The sequence below is a fragment of the Lemur catta genome, chromosome 6 (assembly GCF_020740605.2).
Source record: "Lemur catta isolate mLemCat1 chromosome 6, mLemCat1.pri, whole genome shotgun sequence".
Taxonomy (NCBI): domain Eukaryota; kingdom Metazoa; phylum Chordata; class Mammalia; order Primates; family Lemuridae; genus Lemur; species Lemur catta.
Window position 1 is genome coordinate 731363 of NC_059133.1, and position 14938 is coordinate 746300.

General features: G+C 59.4%; 1 protein-coding gene across 1 annotated transcript; it reads right to left on the bottom strand.

Annotated features, from left to right (window-relative positions):
* Nucleotides 1-143: 143 nt before the first annotated feature.
* Nucleotides 144-13692, bottom strand: SELENOO (selenoprotein O). Its single transcript, XM_045555359.1, has 9 exons — nucleotides 13133-13692; nucleotides 8285-8488; nucleotides 6768-6948; nucleotides 5119-5249; nucleotides 3901-4181; nucleotides 1724-1874; nucleotides 844-1029; nucleotides 583-739; nucleotides 144-502 (listed from the first exon to the last, which is right to left on the bottom strand). Exons 1-9 carry the CDS (start codon nucleotides 13690-13692, stop codon nucleotides 332-334), a joined length of 2022 nt encoding a protein of 673 aa, XP_045411315.1. The 3' UTR covers nucleotides 144-331.
* Between the last annotated feature and the right edge of the window lie 1246 nt (nucleotides 13693-14938).

Sequence of the window (14938 nt, forward strand, 5' to 3'; positions counted from 1 at the left end):
GGAGGGAGAAATGACCACACGCAGGCTGACTGAGGAAGCAGGTGGTTTATTCTGGGGCCTGGGAGACACAGTGCGGGCCGGAGGAGCTGCCTGGTCCCTGGGACCGGCCCCCCCGTCACCCACACACGAGGCCACACTCCCGTCCTCACAGGGAGCGCCCTGGGCTGTGCTGTGCTGCTGAGCTGGCGTCAGGCAGAGACGGGTCAGGTCCTGACTGGATGTCTCTGTCGTCATGGAGAGGCGGGCACGGGGGCAGCCGGCACCGTCTCAGTGACTCCGCAGCACTCAGGGCCTCGGGGACTCCAGCTCCAGTGCGGAGCCCCTGAGGCCGTTATGAGGATCACGTCACGCACAGTTCCACCGCCCAGAGAGGGGGCTTGTCGCTGTACGAGTGCCTCCTGCCGGCTGCCCCAGCGCCCTCCGCGGGCTCCGCGGCTGGCTCCGCGGCTGCCCCCGCCTCGCTGTCGTAGGGGGTCTCCAGCAGCTTCAGCACACGCCGCACCTGGGGGGAGTGCGGGTGAGGGGGTCTGAGGCCCTCTCTCCCTCCCTCCTGGGGAGGGTGCGGGGCAGGGTTGTCCTTGCCTCTGAGAAGTCTCCGCCCTCGGCAGCCTCGATGGCGTTCTGTGCCATGTAGTTCCTCAGCACGTACTTGGGGTTGTTGGCGCGCATCACACGCTCGCGCTCAGCCTGCCAGGCCGCAGCGTCCCCCACAGCCTCCTTATCCCTGTCCAGCCGGGCTCTGCAATCACATCCGGGCTGGTGTCTCCTAGCAGGTGGGGCCCAAGGCACCCCTCTGCCATTTGTAGCCACCCTGGCACGGGGACCCGGTGACTGCGGGCTCACCTGTACCGCTGCAGCCAGCTGGCCCAGTGCTCCCTGTTCCTGCTCTGCAGCTCGGCCGGGCTCAGCTGCTCCAGCCGGGCCTGCTGCTCCACGCGCTCCAGCTCCCTGGTGAGGTTCGCCCGCGTGCCCATGAGCGCAAACAGCTGCGGGTTCGACTGCGCCAGCATCAGCATCATGGAGAGCTGCCTGCAGCAGGTGGGCAGCACGAGGCCGTGTCCTGGGCTGCCGGGAGGCCCTGTCCCCCCCCAGCCTGGAGCCCTGCTGTGGACCGGTCCCCCGTCCTGCCCAGGGCAGGGACGGTCTCTGTGGCTTGCTCTCTCCACCTGCATCCTGACACAACACCCGGATGACCCCCAGGGTTTAACACGTGTGGGGTGGTCTCTGCGATGACTTTTCCCCATTGGGCTTCGCACTCGACAGGTCCTGCTGGCCTGTGTGCCCACGGCCCCCACTCCTCAAGTTCCTGTGTGACCAGGGTCTGCTACTGCCACAACCGGCACCCTCCATGCACCACCCCGAGCATGGGAAGCACTCTGAACCGGACATGTTCCTCCTGTTGGGGACAGTGCAGGAAAGCGTGGTCTGCCCGGGAATCTGAGCGCCCACCTTCCCTGGTAACCCAGAGACTGTTCTGGGAAACAAGACCACTGTCGCCCAGCCGTGCCATCTGGCCCCCACACCTGTCAGCATCCCTTGTCTTCTCTGTGACCAACGGGTCCCAATGCCATAAGACGGGACTCTGACTGCCTCATCCCGGGGACACCCAGGCCCCAGCGCAGCCCCAGCCAGCTCTGTCCCCAGCATTCCCCTTGAACCTATTTTCTGAACATTCCTTCCTTTCTGGAAACAAATTCCAAGGAAGCAAGACCCAGGTACCCACCGGGGATCCATCTGGGGTCGGAAGGCGAGTCTCAGCTCCTCCAGGGAGGCACACTGTGCAGTCAGCACGGCCAGGAGCTCCTCCAGGTCCGGCGACGCCGGCTCAGCCGGGAAGGAGCTCAGGGAGCGGAAGGTGTTGGTGAAGTCGGCACCTGGGTGGAGCACAGGCTGCTCAGGGCGGGGCAGGCACAGCCCCGCAGTTCCCTGCCGCACACTGTCTAGCACACGTGCTGAGCCCTGCTCAGCGGCCCCCGCCACGTCCCCACCCCTCAGCCTCTGCACGTCTGCACCCAGCTCGACCTCCATTCTCTGTGAACGGGTGTGAGAAGGTGCCGTGCCGGGTGCCTGTCCCCAGCGCTGTTGTCAGTCACCACTGCCTGCTCTGCACTCAATGCATCGTGTCCTGAGAGGTTCTCATCCTGACTCAAATACAGTCACACCGTAACCATGGTAACCCTAAGATAGTATCTAAAAGTTAAACACAAAAGGAAATGACGAGGGAATCAAAACACTATATTACAAAAACAACTAAACCAAAAGGTGGCAATAATGGAGAAAATGAGGGACAAAAAAGGTGTAAGACACAGAAATAGTGAAATGGCAGACTGGCAAAACATAGAGCCACAATTCAGCCATGTGCTGCCTGCGAGAGACTTGCAGTGCACTCAGAGACGTAGGGTTGAAAGGGAAAGGATGAAGAAATACCCGTCCAAGCACCATGTGGCTCACGCCTGTAATCCCAGTACTTTGGGAGGCCAAGGCGGGAGGATCACTTGAGCCTGGGAGTTTGAGACCAGCCTGGGCAATACAGTGAGACCCTGTCTCTACCAAAAAAAGAGAAAAAGTTAGCTGAGCATGGTTAGTGGCATCTGTAGGCCCAGCTACTGGGGAGGCCAAGGCAGGAGAATCCCTTTAGCCCAGGAGTTTGAGGTTGCTGTGAACTAGGCTGATGCCAGGGCACTCTGCGGGCAACAGAGTGAGACTCTGTCTCAAAAGAAAAAAAACAAACCAAAAAGAATACCATGAACAATTATATGCCAAAATTAGATAACCTGGATGACAGAGACAAATTCCTAGAAACATACAAATTACCAAAACTGACTCAAGGAGAAACAGAAAATCTTGACAGACCTAAATCTAAATAAAATGAATAAAAAGACTGATCAGTAATCAAAAATTTCCCAAGAAAAAAAGACCAGGACCAAATGGCTTCACTGGTGAATTCTACCAAACATTTAAAGAGCCAGTACCAATCCTTCTTGGACTTTCTGGGAAAATTGGAAGAGAGAATACCTCCTAACTTGTCTGTGAGGCCGGCACAGCCTTAAATATCAAGGCCAACCAGACACTATGAGAAAAGAAAACTACAGGCTAAAAATCCAGAAAATACTAGCAAAATTCAGCATGTTAAAAGGATCACAGCCACAGCTGAGTAGGAATTATCCCCCAAATACAAGGAGATAAGAATGGAAGGATAAAGCCGCAGGGTCATTTCCATTGCACGGAAAAGCACTTGATAAAACCTGACAGCCTTTCATGGTAAAAACACTCAAACCAGAGAAAACGTCAGTCTGATGAAGCTGCGTGTAAAAGCTCAGCCAACCACACACTCAGCGACGAGCCACTGAGCACTTTTCCTCTAAGATCAGGACAAGACAAGCAGCCCCCACGTGGGACACTTCCGTCCGACACGCGAGAAGTTCCAGCCAGAGCAGTTGAGTGGCTCCGCACACCAGCTGGCAAACCCACTGTCTGTGTGCAGACCTGAAAGTGGGTCCCCAGATGTTTCCGTGACAACACCGCACAGTGCTCGGAAGCGGAAGCCCCCAAGTGTGCATGAGCAGGGCCCACACAGCGGGTATCAGCCTCAGGCTGGGACAGAGTTCCGACAGGTACGCGGACGCATGCTGAGGTTGTCATGCTAAGTGAAATAAGCCGGAAGGACACAGGCTGTGTCAGTCCACTCCTGAGGACCTGGCGTCATCAGACTCACAGACAGTGGAATGGGGGGGGGGGCGGGGCTGGGGGAGGGGAGCTGGAGCTGCAGTTTGGGACGATGAGAACGTTCTGGAGAGGGGTGTGGTGCAGAGCCATTGAACTGTGCACCTAAAAAGGGCAAACTATATTTAACCACAATAAAACACCGAGCCCATGCTGCGGCGTGTGCGTGGCCCTCACCGGTCAGGTGCATGGTCTCCAGCAGCTGGGCCACGAGTGCCGCGTCCTCCTCGAGCTGCGCTCCCACGAGGCCCAGCTTCCGGCGCATCTTCTGCAGATGGTGCCTCTGGAACTCGGCGTCGAACTCCTCGGCCAGGACAGCCTCGCCCAGCTCAAGCGGCAGCTCCGGCTGCAGGGCCTCGGCCAGCTTCTGCAGGTTCCACTTGCAGACCTCGGGCTGCTTGCCATAGGCGTAGCGGCCGGCGTTGTCGGAGGCGTTGCACACGTGCTCGGGGTCATACCTGTCGCACAGGGCGAGAGAGCTGCGGCACTGCCTGAAGGGACACGCCAAGGGCGTGACGCAGGCCTCTGGACAGGAGGCCAAAGGCAGTGGCCATGGGTCCACCCTCTCCTGCCCTGTCCCATGGGGACCCTGTCCCCACAGTCTCAGGTCAAGGACCCTGGAGTTGCCCTTGACTCTCCTCCCCAGTCAGCCACCAGCTCCTGCCAGTTCTGCCCGAGCACAGGGAAGCCACGCCGGTGCCGGCTCCCGCTCACGTCCTTTCGATGCATTTTTTTTTTCCAAGGCAGAGTCTCTCTTTGTGGCTCAGGCTGGAGTGCGGTGCGGTCTTCACAGCTCACTGCAACCTCCACCTCCTGGGCCCAAGCGATCCTCCTGCCTCAGCCTCCCGAGCAGCTGGGACTACAGGTGAGCACCACCATGCCCGGCTAATTTTTCTATTTTTAGTAGAGACAGGGTCTCGCTCTTGGTCAGGCTGATATTGAACTCCTGACCTCAAGTGATCCTCCCGCCTCGGCCTCCCAGAGTGCTGGGATTACAGGTGTGAGACACTGCACCCGGCCTTAATCCATTTTCTTTTCATTTCTTTTAAAAGTATTATTTTTAATAGCCAGTCCAATTTAGCAGTGGGAGGTTGTATACCAACTCTAATGACAAGAATGTTAGTAGGTTCTGATAACCTACTACCACTGGGCCGGCCTTTCACTCCATTTTCACCCCAGCAGCGGAGGGACCCTTTTTAAAATGCTAAGACAGCACGTGCTCAGAACCTGCCAGGGGATTTCTCCTTCCAGGAACGGCTGACCGGGCCTTGCCGAGGAGAAGTAAACACGGAACAAAATGTCACAGGGGCAGCAGCACGAGCCCTGAGGCCAGACGCTCGTCTTCCTCTCTGCCACCCCCAGGGGCCGGCTCTCGGGTGGGCCCAGGCCACTCACCTGTCCAGGAAGCCGAAGGGCCCGTAGTCGAGGGTGAGCCCCACGATGCTCATGTTGTCGGTGTTGAGCACGCCGTGGCAGAAGCCGACACACTGCCACTCGGCCACCATCCGTGCTGTGCGCCGCGTCACCTGGGCAGGGCAGACGCTGTTTGCGCCCTGCTGTGGGGCCCCACCCCCTCTGGTCCCAGAGCGAGGGCAAGTGCCCGCCCTTCTTCCCACCCCTGGACTAGCTGCGCCTCTGAGCAGTTCTCACTCTCCGGGGACTTCCACGGGCCTGTTCCAGTATCTTCTGTAATCTCGACCATGGGGGAGACGAGAATATTTTGTGAGGAAAGGAGAAAGTTTGCCGAGTGGGTTGGAATGTGTGGGTTCTAATCCCCACTGATACCATCCACTCTCTCACATGCCCACACACTTGGCTTTTACCCAGACCAGGAAAACGAGGGAACCCTGACATTCTGCAGCCTCAGGCCCAGTAGGAGATCCCGTGGAAACAAGGAAGGAAGTTGCCCCATTGCTGGGCAAAACCTATCCTAGGTGCCGGTCACTGTGCCCTGCAGGCTGCAGTCCATCTCCCCTCTGGCGCAGTAGGGCCAGGGTCTGGCCACCAGCCCTGCACACTTGACCCCTACACAGCCCGGCACCAGCACGACTTCGAGAATAGCCCAAGATGCAGGGCTTCACCCAGGGCCCCTCGACCCCGCGCCTCCCCCCCCCAGACACCAGGGGCCTTAGCGCAGGCCCTGCACACACGTCGCCTCCTGGATGCCAGGGACGCTCCCAGGATGCGGGCGGCACCGTCCTGCCTCGCTGATGAAGACCAAGGCTGGGGGCAGTGTGACTGGCTCAGGCCGCCCGGCCGTGTCTGCACCGAGTGCGAGGCTGAGCCCTGCCGGCCCTCCCAGCGCTCTGCAGCCACGTGGCTTGGCTACACGGAGTGGGCCAAGGTGGGGTCAAGGAACTGACCTCGCGCAGGGTGGAGCCTCACAAATACCCACTTGGCGCCCACTACTGCCCCCAAGCCACATGGTGAAATGGGCCTGCAGCTGGCCCTGGCGAGCTGCTCCACGGGTGGTCCGAGCCCCTGGCCCCACGCAGCCTTCCCCGCCCCCCCAGCGCTGCAGGCCCCAGCCAACCAGGCAAGGCCGGGCCCTGCAATGCACCGCGGGCATCCTGTGAAAAGGAGGTGAGGTCGTATGGGGACGGGTGAACCGTCTGTGGGGCAGGGACCACATGTGGCAGTCGGGGGGGGGGGGGGCGAGCGAGACCCAAGCTGGGACAGTCAGTGTCTCCCCCAAGTCAAAGCCGCTCCGGGGTGTGTTGGGGGCCCTGTGAGCGCTGACGCTGGGGGCGCCTGGCACCCAGCAGCACACCCCCCCAGCCAGCCGCTTCCCTCCAACACTCTCCCTCCCGCCGAGGCCCCGCTGGCTACGCCCCGCACGGGAGCAGACACACAGGCCTGTGGGCGCCACTGCGCCAGTGACCCTGGGCTTTGGGAGAAGTCGGCCCACGAGCCCCAGGGAGAGGATGGGGCTTGGGGGCTGGAGGGGTTGGCCCAGAGGAGGGCAGGGACCCCCAGTAAAGCCTCTGTCCACAGCCAAAATGACCGTGTGCTCCGCGGCAGGCAAGGGCATGGGTGCCACCCACCTCCCGGAAGAAGGCCACGTTCCTCTGCAGCCTGTCGCCGGCGTGGGCGGCCTGGATCTCGGGGTAGAAGGAGCCGATCACGTAGTCCAGCAACTGCGCGCGGATGTCGCTCCTGCCCACGCTGGGGCCCGCGCGCCCTGTGTGCTCGTCTGTGGGCTTAAAAATCTCAAAGGATCCGAACCTGGAGGGAAGACTCGAGTTTTCAATAGGTCAACAGGACCCCAGCCCCTTGTGAAGATAAAAAAGAAAGAAGTTATGGCTACTCGATCCTGTAGCCCTACAGCAGGAAGACAACCCTGATTAGAACAAAAGCAAACAAGCAACCAAAACGTATCCTGGCTTTAGATGACAAATACAGACTGTTTCACGTCTGCAGCCAGCACTGAGCACGGCCTGTCCCCGCAGGCCGGGGCGCGTGTGGGGTCCGTCCCCACCCGCCCAACTCACGGGAGCCGCGTGTCCTTCCACGCGAGGGACACAGCCTGTCTCGGCACCTGGGGGCAGGGCAGGGCCAGCTGCGAGGGACACTGTGCCAGGAGTGGTCAGCGGCACTCTGAACCAGGTGACTGTCCCCAGGGGACCTCAGCCAGCGTTTGGGCATGTTTTCATTGTCACAACTGGGGTCAGTCACTACTGGCGACTGGTGGACAGAAGCCGGGAATGCTCTCAACGCTCCGCAAGGCACAGGATGGCCACATCGAAATGCCCACCGGGCCGCAGTGCAGCGGGGTCTCCCGGGGGGAGGCAGGTCCCCTCCCCCAGAGACCAACACAGTCAGCCCCAGCCACGGGCGGCCCCGGCAGGTGCGGAGAAGCCCAAGACCAACAGGGACCTCTGGGCAGCTCGGTCCAGGTACTCAGCACTGAAAAGGTGTCGGATGCCAGGCCGCAGGTGACACCAAAGACCAGCGGGCTCCCGTCAGGAACAGGAGCCAGCCCCAAGGGAGGCCAAACCAGCCAGCGCTGGGCCACCTGCAGGATGGCAGCCAGGCACTGGAACACGCCACACAGGAGAGGCCATTTCCTGGGTGACGTGTGAGCAGGTCCTTGTCGTATCTCCCAGACAGCGGCTCTGTGCCCCTTCCCAGAACCTCACACTCGGCAGACCCTCCTCCCCGGAAGTACCACTCGGGGGCTCCCCCTGGCGCCCAAGCTCCTGCACCCCCTCTGGTGCCTCGAGGCATCCAGGCAGGCGGCCTCGGCCTCTGCTCCTCCCGCTCCTGGCTGGGACAAGGGCCTGGATGGGGACTGTGGGCACAACTGTCCACACACAGCACAGGACCCCGAACCAGAAAGCCACGTGCCTTTCTTGTTGTGAATCTCTCCCAGCGGGTGGGAAGCGTCCACTTCGTGGACAGGCTGCTCCTGAGACTGCTTAGGGACAGGCCCGACTCTGTAAGAGGCCAGGGCCGTCACCTCGGCTTATTGCTTCTACGAGACGTCCTAGCTGCGTAAGCACAGAGCTCCCGTGACTGCAAGCAAGAGCACACAGACAGGCCTAAAGGACCCCGGCATTACCTTATAAAAGTAGGAGCTATACGCAACACAACCGTGCATTTTTCATATTTTGGATTACCATCATAGAACACATCGCGCACCACCGTGGACTCAGACGTGACGCAGGCCCCAGCCCGCGTGGTGGGGATGCCCAGGTGGAACATGGCCTCGCTGCACAGGAACTCCCGGATGCTGGAGCGCAGGACTTTGCGCCCGTCAGCCTGTCTGAAACCAAACACGAGAGTTCACCGTGCAGGCCGGGCCAGGAGCCCTCTGCACGCCAGGTCCAGGGCAGCGAGCGGACAGGAGGGAGAACGACTTTCAAACAGGCTCAGCTGTGCCCAGGCTGCTCCGGGACTGCACCGGCCCAGGCCAGGGGGCCCTCAGTCCCGCCTGCTCTCCGCCTGTCTCCTCCTGGAGTGTGCAAGGAACTGTGCCAGCACCTGAAGGCCAAGGTCATCTGTCCTGTGGCTCCACCCTCCCTGGCTGTGGATCAGTCCTTCGCCCCGCTAGATGCCACACTAAGCCCGGAGCCAGCGAAGCCGGCACAGCCAGAGCTAGTCCTGAGTCTGCCGAAAACGACCCTGAAACAAGCAGTCTTGCTGGCCGGGGCACGGCCCCTAGAACCGGCCAGAACCGGATGTGGCCACACAGTAAGGGCAGAGGCCTCGGGGTGGACACGTCCGACAGCCCCTCCCCCCCACCGTGCATCGGCACTGGCGCCCCAACATGGCCCCATGAGGAACAAGCTCCTCTGCGCCTGCGGGAAGGGCCGTCCCGAAGCCCAGCACCCCCCGCCGGCAGCAGCCACGTGACACTCCCCAAAACCCACTCTGCAGGGCCCGGCAGGACTGGCCTTAGGCCACTCACAGCCACTTTGGACTTTGGCCTCAAGTCCTGGAGAACTTTTGAGGCCAAGGACCCTGGGACACACTGGGGGGAGGTATGTGGGCCTGAGTCAGGGTCAAATGACTGATCCCTTCATTTTCAGTTTTTTTATTGTGGTCAAGTACACATAAAATTTACCCTCCGAACCATTTCTAAGTGTGCACATCGGCGGCATCAGACACATTCGTGATATTGCACAACCCTAACCACCACACATCTGCAGGAATCCTTTGGTCTTGTGACATTGAAACTCTGTCCCTGTCAAACATTAACTCCTAATCCCCCTCCCCGAGCCCTGGCAGTCCCCGGCGCATCACAGCACGCGCCACACGGCCTTGGCCTGGCTCCCTGCTCTCCGCAGTGTCCGCAAGATTCATCCACGTCGCAGCAGGTGTCGGGATTTTCTCCCTCTTTAAGGCTGAACAGTGTTGTTTGCATACACATTCTGTTCATCCGGTCACCCGCAGACGGGCACTGGGGTTTCTTTCCGCTTTCTGGCTATTAGGATGACGCTGCTGTGAACATGGTGTGCAAGTGACTCCTGGAGACCCCGCAGGAGAGGGCTGGGTCACGTGGCAGTTCTGTGTTCAAGTTTCTGAGGGAGCACCATACGGCCTCCCACCTTGGCCGTATCATTTTACATTCCTGCCAACAGTGCACACAGCTTCCGATTTCTCTGCATCCTCACCAACACTTATTTTTTCAATATTTGCCATCCTATTAGGTGCGAGGTAGTATCTCATCGTAGTTTTGATTTGCATTTCCCTAAACACTAGTGAAGTTGTGCATCTTTTCATATGCTTATTGGCCATTTATATAAGTCTTTGAGAAAATGTCAAGCACTTTGCCCAGTTTTGAATTTTGTTATTGTTGTTGTTGAGTTTTGAGAGTGTCTTTTTATACATAATATTTTTCATGTGGTCTAATTTGTCCATTTTTGTGGCAAAAGCTTAGGCAAAAAGTGATCATCCAATAAATCACTGCCAAAATCTAAGGTCATGAAGATTTGCTCCTATGTTTCTTTTTAAGTTTTCTAGCTTTAGCTCTTACGCTTGTTTCACCCCCCATTGGGGTGATTTTTGTTCACGGTGTAAGGCAAGGGTCCAGCTTAATTCCTGTGTATGCAGACACCCAGTTGTCCAGCAGCACTTGTTGAAAAGACTGTCCCTTCCCCACTGAATGGTCTTGGCACCCTGGTCAAAAATCATTTGTCCCTGCAAACGAGGGCTTATTCCTGGGCTCTCTGTTCCAGTGGTCTATGTAGCTGTCTTTTTGTCAGCACCACACTGTTTTGATTACTGCAGCTTTGCAGTAAGTTTTCAATCAGGAAGTGTGAGTTCTCCAACTTCATTCTTCTTTTTCAAGATTGTTTTGGCTATTCAGAGTCGCTTGAGATTCCATATAAACATTAGGATGGGTTTTTCTATTTTTGCAAAAAACATCACTGGGATTTTGACAGGGATGGCATGGAATCTGTGGATCACGTTGGGTGGTGTGGACAATTTAGTAACATGAATTCTCCGAGCTGGGTGCAGGGGCTTATCCTGTAATCACAGCGACCTGGGAGGCTGAGACAGGAGGATCACTTGAGCCCAGGAGTTCAAGGCTGCAGTGAGCTGTGATTATGACACTGTATTCCAGCCTGGGCAACGGAGCAAGACTATGTCTCCTGAAAAAATTGTCTTCCAGTCCATAAACATGGGATGTGTTTCCATTTATTTATGTATTCTTCAATTTCTTTCAGCAATGTTTTATAGTTGTCATTATGTAAGTCTTACTTCTCCCAGCCATTACAGACGTTAGACTGAATCTTGGAGAACTCCTGAGGCCAGGGACACTGGGACACATGGGGGGAGAGTCATAGGAAGGGCCTCAGTAAGGGTCAAAGGACCCTTTTTCTTTTTTGGGAGACAGGATCTCCCTCTGTTGCCCAGGCTGGAGTGCAGTGATGTCATCACAGCTCACTGCAGCCTCTGACTCCTGGGCTCGAGTGAAGTCCTGCCTCAGACTCTTGAGTAGCTGGGACTGCAGGCGTGGACCACCACGGCTGTGCCTGGCCAATTAAAAAAAAAATTTGTTTTTGCAGAGACAGGTTCTTGCTATGTTGTCCAGGCTGGTCTTGAACTCCTGGCCTCAAACAATTCTCCTGTCTTAGCCTCCCAAAGTGCCAGGATTATAGGCATGAGACACCACACCCAGCCCCTTTTCCTTTTTAAAGGAAAAAATATTCTAGCAGACCTCAGGTCTGGAAACACTGACTTAATTTAAAACCCAGGTCTTCAAATATAAAAAGCATCTTCCAACAACAGATTACTCTCACAAAAAGGCTTGTCTTTATAACTTATCATTACAATGAAAACATAGTTTAAAGATGCCCAGAGAAGCAGCAGGCCCCAGGCTGAGAAGCAATCACACACCATCCCAAGGGTCAGAGACTCGCCCACCGGCCCCTGGTGCAGAAAACTCTAAGCAGGTTGCTGGAGGTGGGCGGGGGGTGCCAGGTCTGCACTCAGTAAACTTTTCAGACACAGACCGGAAGGTCTGGAGACTGGGGGACGAGGAGGAGCCAGTTAGTCTGAGGATCTGGCTTGGGATGTCCAGCCTGGCGGACGGGGTGCTGAGGGACAGGGATGAGAGCACAGGGAGTGGCCTGATGGGAGACGGATTTAGTAAGCCGTTGAACATAAAATGCCAGCTTACATGTATTTATTTAGTCATTCGAGAAGCATTTAAAGAACGTGGATTAAGTATACGAATTGTTCAGTGGAAAAGAACAAAACAGATCTAAGTGCCGTCTGTATACAGAAGGCAGGACAGCACACGGGCCCGGCGGTCCTGCTATTGAGGACTGAACTCTGATCTTTCCCTTTGGCTCAAAGTCCTTCCTAAGGAGGCCAGATGAGTCAGGCTCACAAACGGTAAAATCCCACGAAGCAGGTTTTTGCTAACCAAATACAGTGTGGTTCACTTCCCAACCTGACTGTGGTACAGCATCAGCAGCACCTGAAAGATAGAATGCCCCTCCCCCATCTTAACTCAAGCAGCCCAGCAGATCCTTAACTTAAAAGATTCTCCTGTCTGGACCTCCCAGAGTGCTCACACCTTTATCTTAAATTAAGCATTTCCTTTCTGGTCTTTTAGATAAAGCCTAACTCTCTCAGCCAACTGTCAGCCAAACAGTCTTCAAACCCACCTATAAACTGTAATCGCCCCCCCCCCCAGATGTCCCACCTTTTCCGGCCAAACCAATGTGTGATTCCCACGTATTGATTTATGACTTTACCTGTGTCTCCCTGAAATGTATAAAACCAAACTGTGACCCAGCCACAGCGAGTCCACTTGCTCAAGGCCTCTTGGGCGTGGCTCCGGGTCACGGTCCTCAAATTTGGCTCAGAATAAACTTCTTTCAAGTATTTCAGAGTTTGGATTTTTCCGCCCACACTGCGGACCACCTGTGTGCCCCATGCAGGAATCTAAGCATGGCCCACCTCACTTCGAGGTCAAGCAGGACTGGCCCCTAAGAACGTCCACGGCGGCGGGGGTCTGAAGAGTCCCCCAGCCCCCAAACAGGCCTCTGTGAAAGAAGCGCGTGGCAGGGCGTGTTGACAACAGGCAGCCACCACCCCTCTCCCAGCACCTTGCGACCCGACCGGCGCCCAGCAGACCGGCAAACGCGAGCGCGCGCGACTCGTGCAAGGGACTCCACAGTCCTTGGCGAGCTCGCGAGAACGGAGCTTGGGCGGCCGTCAGCACCGCGCTCTCAGAGGGGAACGAGGCGCTCCACCTCCGGGAGAGGCGGCGGGACCCCCGCCCCGGGTCGGTCCAAGGGGCCGCGGCGCCTCCCGCCCTGGCCTGGTCGCGCCTCTTCCCTTCGTCGGGCAGGACCGCGGCCTGCCGTCCACCCCGGGAAGGGAAGGGCCCGCCCGGGGAAGGGAAGGGCCCGCCCGGGGAAGGGAAGGGCCCACCCGGGGAAGGGCCCACCTGGAGAAGGGCGTGGGGCCCGCGCCCTTGAGCTGCAGCTCCCAGCGCTCGCCGGCCGCCGTGCACACCTCGCCCAGGTACATGGCGGCGCCGTCGCCCAGCTGCCCGGCGAACTGGCCGAACTGGTGGCCGCAGTAGCAGTGCGCGGCCGGCTCGGCGCCCGGCAGCAGCGCGTTGCCGCTGAAGAAGAGCGCGGCCTCGGCCTCGGTCTCGGCCTCGCGGGCGGCGGGCGGCGCGCCCAGGCCCAGCAGCGCCAGCGCGGGCCCCGACAGCGCCACGAGGCGCGGCTGCCGCAGCGGGGCGGGCCGCACACGGCTGAAGCAGGCCCCGGGCACGGGCCGCGGCGCGGACGGGGCGCCCTCGGGGCCCGGCGGCGGCGTCTCCACGGGCAGCGCGCGCAGGGCGCGGTTGTCGAAGCGCAGTCCCGCCAGCCAGCGCGGAGCGGGCTCCATGGCGGCGCCGCGGCAGGGCGCGCGCGGCGAGCGGTGGCGGCCGAGACGCAGCGACCCGGCGCGGGCGGCCGCGAGCCAAGCCCCGAGCCCGGCCCTGCGCGCGGCCATCGGCGGCGCCGCTCCTGGCGGAAGCCCGCGCGCTGCGCCCCGCCCCGCGCGCCCGCAGCCCAATCGCCCGCGGGCAGAGGACCCGCCGCGCCTGCGCGGGCCGCGCCCCCAGAGGCCTGGCTCTGATTGGCTGCCGCTCCGCCCGGCCGCCCGGGCTCCGGGCCTGCCTCTGGCGCACGCGCGGTGGGAGGCTGCGCGCTCTCCAAGCCCGGCGCGGGGTGCCCGGGAGCGCAGCGGAGAGCTGGACCGGCCAGAGGGGCCTGGGGTGACCGCTGGAGGGACATCCCAGAATGACTTCGTAACGGGCCAGCAGGTTCCTGGAAGTCCGACCCGGCTGACTCGTGACGGTCCGCACTGCTGCAAGTGGGGCGACATGAGTGATGCGCCCCCAAAAGGCCACCAGGCGAGCGCCCCAGTTCAGGGCGGAGCCAGGGCCAGCCCCAGCCCCCGCCGCGCGGAGGGTCCGCCCTGCATTGCTCAGCGGGCCGTGCACCGGGAAGGAGGGACAGAGCCGGCGTTTGCCCAGGCCCGGGCTGCGCTGGGGGTGCTGACCCACGGCTGACAGTGTTCCTGGGACCAGTAGGCACCGCGTAGGGGCTGGCCACCCGAGACTATGCGTGGGGACAGTTCTGCACCAGGAAGAGCTCCAGGGTGGAGCCACAGCAGAGCGTGGACGAGGCTCTGGCCGGTGCCCTGCTGGGGCGAGGCCTGCCTGGAGCTGACTGAGCATGCGCACCGGTCCCATGCCCCTGCGGGCGCCTTCCCGTCAGTACCTCCTGCCACCCTGGGGTTTTCCTGCACTTCTCTCGGAAATGATCTCGTTTCCTTACGTCCCTGTTTCTTGTGTCTCTCTCACCTGCAGGCTAGGGGAGCAGGAACTTGATCATTGGGGCGCCAGTTCCCCCAGTGCCCAGTGCTCAGAGACACCTCTAGCAGGGCTAGGGTGGGGTGAACACAGGAGTTTGGGGTGGATGTGGCCGACTGAACGAGCTCAGCCTACCCTGAGCTGACCCCCTTCCAATCTCCTCCCCACCTGGGTCCTGAAGTAAAGCCGAGACCCTGAGCTGGGCCCAGGGATCCTGGACACACCAGTTCCCTCCTGGCTGGGTTACCCTTTTATTCACTACGGTAGAGACAGCCTTTATTGGTTCCAACTCCGAGTGCAAGAGGAGGATAGGACAGCTCCCGCTCCCGGTCTGCAGACTCTGCCGCCGCCCTCCCTAGGTTGCTCTTTATTCCAGCAATC